This window comes from Delphinus delphis, chromosome 3, assembly GCF_949987515.2.
Source record: "Delphinus delphis chromosome 3, mDelDel1.2, whole genome shotgun sequence".
Lineage (NCBI taxonomy): Eukaryota > Metazoa > Chordata > Mammalia > Artiodactyla > Delphinidae > Delphinus > Delphinus delphis.
In genome coordinates this window covers 17253451-17263437 of record NC_082685.1, presented here as the reverse complement: position 1 = coordinate 17263437, position 9987 = coordinate 17253451, and the positions used below count along the sequence as shown (strand labels likewise).

General features: G+C 61.7%; 1 protein-coding gene across 1 annotated transcript; it reads left to right on the top strand.

The window, feature by feature from the left end:
- Window positions 1-7284: 7284 nt before the first annotated feature.
- GJC2 (gap junction protein gamma 2) lies at window positions 7285-9650 on the top strand. The gene has a single exon (XM_060006744.1). The coding sequence runs from the start codon at window positions 7391-7393 to the stop codon at window positions 8672-8674; it is 1284 nt and encodes a 427-aa protein (XP_059862727.1). The 5' UTR covers window positions 7285-7390; the 3' UTR covers window positions 8675-9650.
- Window positions 9651-9987: the final 337 nt, after the last annotated feature.

Genomic DNA, 9987 nt, shown 5'->3' with positions numbered 1-9987 from the left:
CCCAGGGACAATCAGGGATTCAGACCCCGAGCCTCAGGGGGAACAATGGAGCCCTTGAAGGCCCTCCCCCCACATTGTGCTTGGTGGTGAGAGGTGGCCCTGGGTCGGGTCGGGCCCTGGACTTAGCCGGGTGCACACCCTCAGGAGGGCTGGTGTCCAGCCGGCCAGCAGGTGGAAGGGCTCAGAAGGACTTGTTTCCTGGCCTGGAAAAGGTAGGGTACCACCAGGGGACCAGGTTTGGGGTGCCCTTTGGGGCTGAGCAGCACCCTGTTTACTCTGGGCCCAGGGTCTCAGGGGCCTGGACTCAACTCTCTTGGAACAGCCAACCCCGGGAGATAACGGGTGCTGAGCCTGGTCGGGTGGCCCTCCATTCTGGGGGTCTGTCCATCTCAGGCCCACTGCCCTCACAGGGCCATCAGTCTGGGTGGTGATTCAGCTGCAGTAAGACTCAAGGGTAGGAGGAGGTAGAGGCAGAAGTCTGTCCCTCCCCCTCCCCCAGAAGCTGCTCAGGCCAGCTGATGAGCAAGGGGGGAAGGGGGTGGGCCTCCGAGCAGCTGGGACCCCTCAGGCCATGTGGGACTGGCCAGCCCCTGCCAGCTAGGCAGCTGCAGTGTATCCAGAGGCTGATGCCTTGGGCTATTCAGCCCTGGGGGAAGGTTGGGGAGCCCCAACTCTTCCACATGGGCAGACAAGCTGTAGTTGGTACACCTGCCTGCTGTCCACACTGCTCCTGGTTTAGCCTTTATGTGGCCACGGGCACCTCCTAAACCCTTGTGGCCACCTGCTAGGTCTTGCGTCCTCAGATCTGGGTCCTGGAGGCTAGCAGAGCAGAACAGACTCCTGTTCTCCAGGAGCAGCACCCACTGCGCCACAGATGTGAGTTGTCTGGATGCGGATTGCATGCAGGGTGGCTGGACATGAATGGGGAGCGGGACTGGGCTGGGGTCCCGACAAGGGGCAGCACGGCTGACGGGCGGCAGCTGGTGCTGTGGTATGCCTGGCTGTTGGAGGAGCAGGTGGACACAACAGGTGTTCAGGGCAGGAAGGGGGTATGCAGGGCAGAGAGAGTGGCACTGCCACACACTGAGGGGGCAGAGCCTGCAGTGGCTTTAACGCGGCGTTTTGGGCCGCATCAGGGTGGAGGGTTGAAGGAAGGGTTGAAAATGTGGGCACCCCATGGAGTCCGAGGGGCACAGTGTCCTGCCCTTGGCCAGCAATGCCTGGGGAGGTCCTTGAGGGGGCACTGAGCTTGGGCAGGGGTCCTGGTTCAGCCTCACACCCTTGCTCCTCCTGACACCTCCCGCTGCCAAAGCCCAGGGTTCTACGGCCCAGGCCACCCTGTAGCAGCAGTTCCTGGCCTGGCTGCAGGACTGGTACAGGCTGCACCACCATGACTCACTCCCTAGGCCTGTCCCCACCACACCCTCCACTCCTGCAGGAGGCCCCTCACTTCCCAGGTTCCAGGCTGGAGCAGAGCAGAGAGGGGGCCCCCTCGTTCCTCCACAGACCCAGAGTGCCATGTCCTAAGGTCACCATGGGACATGGTTACCAGCCCAGCCACCTGCACCTCCAGAGGCCCTGGGAGGGAGGAGGGCCCTCCCACCTCAGGTTTACACCAACCCTCCCCAGAGCTTCCAGGCAAGGCTCCATTGCCTCAGACATTGAATCATCCCACTGGCATTTGCTGAGCGTTTGTGTGATTGGGGGCACTGAGCATGCGCAGTAGGGACACCTCACTCTTCTGGCTGTGGAGGGAGCTTCCCAGAGGAAGGCCATTGGAGCAGTACAAGGCAGAAGGCAGTGTGTGTGTGTGCCTGAGTGTGAGGATGAAGTGTGTGGGCGTGCAAATGCGTGTATAAGTGTGTGGGTATGCAGTTGTTAGAGGGAGGGAGTCCAGACATGGTCAGCTCTGAGGTGGGCAGGAGCAGGTCAGGAAGTTCCTGAGGACCTCTGAGGATATGGGCTTTGTGCTGAGAGCCCCAGGCTCCCTGGGACCCAACCCAGTGGGGCCTGTGTCCCCACCTTGGGGTGCCTGCAGGAGGGGAGATGGGGGTAGGGGACTGGGAAGGGAACCTGGTCACTAGCTGGTGTCTACACTGTGGGAGGCTGTGGTGTGCACTGGAGTTGCTGGGGGTGGATGGATGTGGCAGAGGGTCCCCAGGCCTGGGGTCTGGGTTTTGGGCACCTGGGTTGGGGGCGGGTGCACACCTCTCAGTGGCCAGGGGGTTCAGGCAGGACACAACTGGGGCATGCGGGACAGGGGCACAGGGAGGGAGGGACATGGAAGACAACCCACAGAACCACTACCAAACTGACAATGGGGAGACCTCGTGGGCATCCTAAGGCCAGGCTGTGAGGGAGGCCACCATTGGGAGGCCTGGGGGCTAGTGGAGGTGGAGAGAAATCAGATTTCTTCAGGCATACAGCACTGGGGACTGAGCAAGGCAAGTGCTGCAGCCCCACTCTCTGAGTAAGAACTCTCCCCCACAGGGCACTTCAGTGGGTGGGTAGGCAAGCAGCAGGAGGGAGACCTTAGCCTGGGAGGTGGGTGGATTGCAGGAGCAGCCCCTGGTCCCTGATCTAAGACCTCAAGTCTCCCAGGGCTGAGTCCGCCTTGGGCTACTTGTAGGTACTCATATGTAGAGGAGGGACCACCCAGTGCCAGGTACGTGCAGGAATCTGAGTCCTCAGGAAGGGAAAGAGGTTATCTGAGATGCCCAGATTCCCAGGGAAGGATTCCACCAGTCCTCTTGGTGAGCTGAGCACTCCACTCTGGGGGGGTGGGGGTGGGGCAGCCAGGCAGCCCCACCTCAGCCAGAGGAAGTCCACCCACCATGAGAGGGGGCACATGGGAGGAAGCTGGGCCAGGGATGGAAAGGAAATGGCTGGGCAGGCCCTGACCTCACTAGTACAGGAGGAGGCACTGGGCATCTCTGGTTCTCAGCCTTTGACCACCCCCCCCACCAGCCCAGGACCTTTGTTCAGACCCAGGGGTGAAAGGGGCTTGAAGCGGGGAGAGCCCAGCTGCCCACTCCTGCGGGAGCCACTCCATTGGTGCGAGAACCAGGTGTGCAGGGCCCAGCCCACCCCAGCACAAGTCATCCTGATGCCCACTGGAGCCCATGGTGCCTGCCCATCACTCTCCTCCCAATAGGGTGCCTCCTTGGGCAACTTGGTGAAGATGACCCCAGCCCCCTCCATGGGGATGCCCCATGTGTGCCCTGCACCCTGCCCAGTCACCCCTCCCTCCCCCGACCCCACACCCTTTACTGAACACTCCCAGGCCTGCCCCCTCCCAGACCTGACACCCAGGTGCACCTGGGCCCCTTCTCCCCAAACCTCGTCCTGGATCCCACTTGAGTGGCCCCCATCCACACTTGCTCTAATATGTAGCTTTGGATGAGATTCCCTCTGAACAAAGGTCCCAGCAAATGCCAGGGCCTTGTTCCCTGAGGGGCCAGCACCCCCTCACACACCCTCCTCTCCTGCTGGCCCAGCCCAGAGCCAAGCTCCCACTGGCTGCCTGCCATCAGCACTGGGCAGCCATGGGCCTGGCCTTTGCCTCCCACTGCCCCATCTCTGTGTTGGGGTCCTTCTTGCACCCCACAGCCCCAGGACAGGTCACAAGCAAAACTCCCAGCTCTGTGCTTGAAGCCTCCAGACATAGAGAAATACGTTCCAGATGGGACAAGACAGGGAGAGGGAACTTGAAGTGATGGAGTAGGAAATCATTTTAAATAAGGTTTTTAATTTTACAACACGTGTGATTTACAGAGAAGCTATAAAGAGACCAGGGAGAGTTCTCATTTGCCCCCAAACTCAGTTCGCAGTGATGTGCTTGTCACAACTGGTGCACCAATATTGATACATTGCCATTAGCCAAAGATTCCTCACTTTTCCATGTGTCCTTTTGCTGTCCCAAGGTCCCCAGGGGGAGGGGTGACTGTCCTCGTGTCTCCTTGGTCCCTCTTGGGGGTGACTCCCTCAGACTTCACTAGTTACTGATGCCCTTGGCATTTTGAAGGTCAGGTAGTTTGTAAAAGCCCCTGCTGGAACTTGTGTCAATGTATCTCATGATCGCCTGGGGTGAGGGTTTGGGAAGAAGCCTCTGGGGCAGCAAGGTCTGTGCTCTCAACTTGGCTCCTCCCTGCAGGTGGGGACCTCGGCCACCTGCCTGAGGTGATGTCTGTCAGGTTGTACTCCTCCCTCCCTCCTTGCTGTGCTCTCTGGAAGAGCACCCACCTTGAGGTCACAGTGACTACATGAATTATTCAGAATTCCCTTCTCCCCCATTTAGTTAGTTATTGTATCATTTGTATCAGTGGGGTCTCATACATTTTCTACCTTGGGCAACAATCTATAAACCAATCTATAATAGCAGGGTGGTGGGCTGGCCTCAGAGGCAATCGGGTGGAGAGACAGGACCGGGGGCAGGGCTCAGCGTGGAGTGGGGTGGAGCAGGAGTGTGGGCGGGGCGTGGACGCTCCTGGGACTGCGGCGTAGCAGAAGCCCCAGCAGGGGTGGTTTCCGCCTGTGTGGGAGCAGAATGCGGGTGCTGGTGCGTTGGGACCAGGTGCGCTTGGCATTTTACTGCAAAGTCGGGGGGAGTCTCAGGAGCACAGGTCGATGGGCTTCCTAAGGTGCTTGGCAGAAGCGAGGCAGGCCCAGGGAGCGGCAGGACCCGGCGGAGTCCGGTTCAGGGTTTTTGCTGATGAAGCGGAGGGGGTGCTGAGCGGAGAGCCGTCCAGGATAAGCCCATCTGAGAGGAAGACGCTTTGGAGGGAAGTTTTTGGGTCTGGTCTTCTGCGGTTTGCTGTGCCTGCTGGCATCCGTGTGCCGATCCAGCAGCTGGCACCAGAAGTCTGGATTTGGGGGACCCCTGCGCGTGGCACTGAGGGCCTGGGCTCCTCCAGGCCATAGCTGGTCAGCATCAGCCCCCTGACCATGGAATGACCCCGCCGTGACTGCGTGTGTGACACGGGCCCTGCACACACATGTACACAGCACGCAGGCACGGGCCCTTGGGTCTGAAGAGCCAGAGCCTCTGCTCCACACCCAGAGGGTGCCTGAGCTCCCCCACTGGCACAGGGGGAAGGAAGAGAGGAGGTTTGCTCACCCTTCCTGCTGCCCAGGCTGTCCCCTTCTGCTGACAGCCTGCAGGGCCTGCACCCTCTTTCCTCCACACGACTTATCTCTGGGGGGGCTCTGAGTGCACCCAGGTCAGCCCCCCAGGGCAAAGTGCCATCCTTCACACCCCAGGGCAGGGTCCACCCAGTGCCATGCTAGAGCTGGTCTCAAGAACCCTGCCCTCACCCCCCACTCCCCGCCCCCGTGAGTGTCTCCTCGAGCTGGTCATGGGCCTGGTGGGCGCATTTACACCACGGGAGTCAGCAAACACTACACCAAGGCTTTTCCACCGAGGGCCAGTTGTTAAATACCACACAGAAGGGGTCAGGACTGCCCTGGCACCCCCACCCTCCCTCCCATTTCTCCACTGGGCTCCATCTTGGAGGGGAGAGAAGTGGGGGATGCTCTGCCATCCCTTTTCTGGGTTCCTGCGTGGTGGGACTATAGGCCTCAGCCTCCTGGGATGTGGGACTGTCGAGGTCAGGGTTGGGGGCAGGTCCTGAAGGAGAGCTGAAGTTAGAGCTGAGGAAACACAGCCAGCTGAGGACATCATAGACCCTCATGCTCATTCCTCCTTGAGGCAGAGGTATATCAAAGATGGCCCTGAAGGGCTGGGCATGTGCCAGTCTGTGTACCTGTAAATGTGTGTGCCTGTGCATGAGTGCATTGCACATGTGAGTGTGTGTATATATATGTATGCACATGTGTGTCTGAGTGAACGTATTTGCATGTGCACTTGTGAGTGTTTGCATGTGTGTGGCTATGAGGGGGCGCTGCACACAGATGTGAGGAAATAGGGTCACTTCCCCAGGAACCCCGGCTGCCCCCTCTTCCTGCCCCCACCTCCTGTCCCGGGAGAGGCCCCAGCTCCATAAAGAGGGCCCGGAGCCCTGAATGCCCCTGTTGTTCCATTCCACACCTGCCCACGCTGCCTCCCAGGCCTGTTCCAGAAGGAGGGGGCCAAAAGCATCAGATACTCAAGGGTCTTCTGCCTCCAAACTACCCAGGAGCAGGTACTGGTGTGGAGGAGGGAGGGTGGGCATTAGGAGGCTGCAGCCCCCTCCCTAGAGGTGCAGGGGTACAGGGGTGTCTGGTCCTGCCCACTGAGCCCCTTCTAGGTACAGGCTCACTCAGGGGTAGCTGATCTAGAAGGAGCACTGGTCTGGGACGTGGTAAGTGGCCACATGGCTGTCTCCGAGTGTCACAGGTGCCCGAGTGTGGTTGTGTGTGTGCCTTACGGTGTCTGTGGGCCTCGCTGCACATGGTGCCACCCTGAACAGACACCTGGGCTCACCCCCTCACCCCCAGCCAGGATGTGCAGAGGACATGGGAGTGCTGGAACAAGAGGGAGGAGCAGCCTGGAGGGTAGGCCTCAGCCCCTGGTACAGCTGGACCAGTGGCGGGGGTGGGGGGGCGCAAACAGCACGGCAGTGGTCTTTTGTGGAGACGGGGACCAGAGCCCCTGTCCAGGATGTGGAGGAAGGGGGGCCCACTGTTGGTGCGTCTGGAACTGATGGGGCTGGGGGCTACAGGGGCTGGAAGCTGACAGAGCCGTTGGGTCTGGGGATGGATGGGATTAGGGGGTGATGAGAAGGCTAGACTAGGAGGCTGGGGGCTGAGGGCCACTGGGTCTAGGGGCCTGGAGAACTGTGGGCTGATGGGGAATGGAGTGGCTGAGGAGCTGGGGGGCCAGGCAGGCTGCAGGCCCAGCCCTTGATGGGCCCCTGGCATGCTGGCAATAGGAATCCAGCAACCTGGGTGCTGCAAGGTGGGAGCAGGCATCTGAGGTGAGGCCCAGACTCTGAGCAAGGCTGGTCCGTTTTCTGGTTGACCTTACAAAGGCAGCTCACCCAGTGGACTCCCTGTGGCTCTCGGGGCCTGGGGTGAGGTCCCCAGAGGCTGGGTAAGGGACACAGCTTGCACGGCACTGGGCTTTCCTAGAGAGCTGGGGGAGGGCAGGAGGGCTGGCCCTGCTCCAGGCCACAGGGACCTAGAGTCGGGTTTTGGGGGGAGCAAGGGTATGTGCTCAGCCAGAGAAGGAGACCCCTTGTCTGTCCTTGTAGGGTCTATCCTCTGGCTGCAGAGGCCCCGGCCTCTTGCTGATCCCTCCTAGGGCAGGGTCAGGACCCTAGGTGAGGGCGGCGCTCCTGGAGGGGCTCCAGGTGCCACTGTACACCCTCCCAACCCACCAGCCCTTGCCCCCATTACCCTCGCCCCAGGTTGAGCTCCTGCTCATGGCCTGCAGGTCCCATCCCCCGCCCCTATGACCAACATGAGCTGGAGCTTCCTGACGCGGCTGCTGGAAGAGATCCACAACCACTCCACGTTCGTGGGCAAGGTATGGCTCACGGTGCTCGTGGTCTTCCGCATCGTGCTCACGGCGGTGGGCGGTGAGTCCATCTACTCCGACGAGCAGACCAAGTTCACGTGCAACACGCGGCAGCCGGGCTGCGACAACGTCTGCTACGACGCCTTTGCACCCTTGTCCCATGTGCGCTTCTGGGTTTTCCAGATTGTGGTCATCTCCACGCCCTCCGTAATGTACCTGGGCTATGCTGTGCACCGCCTGGCCCGCGCCTCACAGGACGAGCGCCGGCGCGCCTCACGCCGCCGCCAAGGCCGCCTCGCGCCCCGTGCACCCCTGCCCCCACCGCCCCACCCGGGCTGGCCCGAGCCAACAGACCTGGGCGAAGAGGAGCCCATGCTGGGCCTGGGTGAAGAGGACGAGGATCCGGGCGCGGTCGAGGGCCTGGGCGAAGATGATGAGGCTGAGGACGTGGGTGCCGCCAAGGGCGCAGGAGGGGACACAAAGGCGACCGGGGTCCCAGGCCCGGCAGGTCAGCATGACGGGCGGCGGCGCATCCAGCGCGAGGGGCTAATGCGCGTGTACGTTGCCCAGCTGGTGGCACGGGCCGCCTTCGAGGTGGCCTTCCTGGTGGGCCAGTACCTGCTGTATGGTTTCGAGGTGCGGCCCTTCTTCGCGTGCAGCCGCCAGCCCTGCCCGCACGTGGTCGACTGCTTCGTGTCGAGACCCACTGAGAAGACGGTCTTCCTGCTGGTCATGTACGTGGTCAGCTGCCTCTGCCTGGTGCTCAACCTCTGTGAGATGGCGCACCTGGGCCTGGGCAGCGCGCAAGACGCTGTGCGCAGCCGCCACCCCCTGCCCACCACCCCTGGCCCCATGCCTCGCCAGCAGCCCTGTGGTCTCCCCGCCGCGCCTTCGGGCCTGGCCTGCCCGCCAGACTACAGCCTGGTGGTGCGCGCAGCTGAGCGCGCACGCACCCACGATCAGGACCTGGCCAACCTGGCGCTGCAGGCGCTGCAGGACCGGCGGTCACTTGGGGACCTCGACAGCCCACCAGGCCCTGGCCTTCCAGCAACCGCCCGGGGGCCCCCGAGGGCCGGTGCCCCTGCCTCCGGGTCGGGCAGTGCCACGTCGGGGGGCACTGCCGGGGGCCAGGGCCGGCCAGGGGCCAAACCCAGGATGGGCTCTGAGAAGGGCAGTGCGAGCAGCAGCAGGGAGGGTAAGACCACCGTGTGGATCTGAGGCCTGCATTGGTTGCTGTTCCTCCTCCCTCCGCACCAGGGCCGAGGTGGAGGGCTCTGGAGGAAGTCTAGGGTCTGGACACTGCCTAAGGGGCAGAGCACAACCTACCCTCCTCCTCCCCCTCAGGTGGCTGCTCTCCACCTCGAGAGGGGGCGGAGGGCACCAGCCTGCTCTGCATCACTGCCCCTCCCTGCCTGAGCCCCATCTTCATCCAGGATAGGGTGGGGAAGGTAGGCCTGGGAATCACGAATGGTCCCCAGCTCTGGTCCATAAGCCCTGATGGGTAGGTGGGACTGTGGCTGGGGCATTTCCACCCTCCCAGAGCCACCCTGGCCACCTCAGGACAAGGCTGCCCTCCAGGAGAGAGCTCCACCCGCTCCTGCCCCGCTTTCCCGGCAGTAGCCCATGTGCGACTGCCCAGGGATGCTTGGCCTGGGTCTTGGGGAGTACTGTGCTTGTCCACAGTACTCCCTGCCCAGCAAATGGGGCTCTTTTCCTAGCACCCACACTCTTCTAGCCCAGGTTCTGGTTCTTGCAGAGATGGAAGCAATGCCAGGTCTTCCTTGTACAGAAGGGAAAACAGAGACCACAGTGGGCAGAGGCCCCTGCGCCCAGCCCTGGTCTGTACCACCTCCTGCCTCACCCCCACTAGGCCCCAAGCATGAGCTGCCTCGAGTGCCAGTGGACCTGCACCCTGCTTCCTGTTCCCTGCCCAGGCAGATCTGGGGCTCAGGCCCTGCATGGGCCCCAGGGTGGATGGGACCATGCCCTCTCCAGCTCCTGTGCTGGCCTGGCGTGGCCCCTTCCTCTGGGACATACTTCAAGTTCTGAAAAGACATCGGTCCCCCTTACCACTCAGACCAACAGGATGGTGGTGAGGGGCTATGGCTTTGCCCATGCTAGGGGAAGGCGCTCTGAGGCTCCCACCACAGCCTCTTCCCTCCAGCCCCCTGTCCAATTCAGACACAGCCTCCAAAGGGAGTGAAATAAAACTAACTTTTGTTTACAACCACATGTGTATGTGTATGAATGTCCGCATAAATGTGTGTGTGTGCTTGTGTATGTATGTGGGAGTGTGGTGTGTGCACATATGTGTGAGTACACATATATGCGTGTGTGTACGTGTCCACCGCTGGCCTCTGGGGACACATGGCTCAGCTCTAGGATGGCTGGGAGAGGAAACCACTTTGCAGGGACCATCTGGGGAGCAAGGCCCAGGTTGAGCCCCTGCAGCTCCTTGGAGACACTCTGGTGCCTCTCTGTGCCAGGCAACAGGCTCTGCCCAGAGGGGAGGGATATGGCTGAATGAGAAC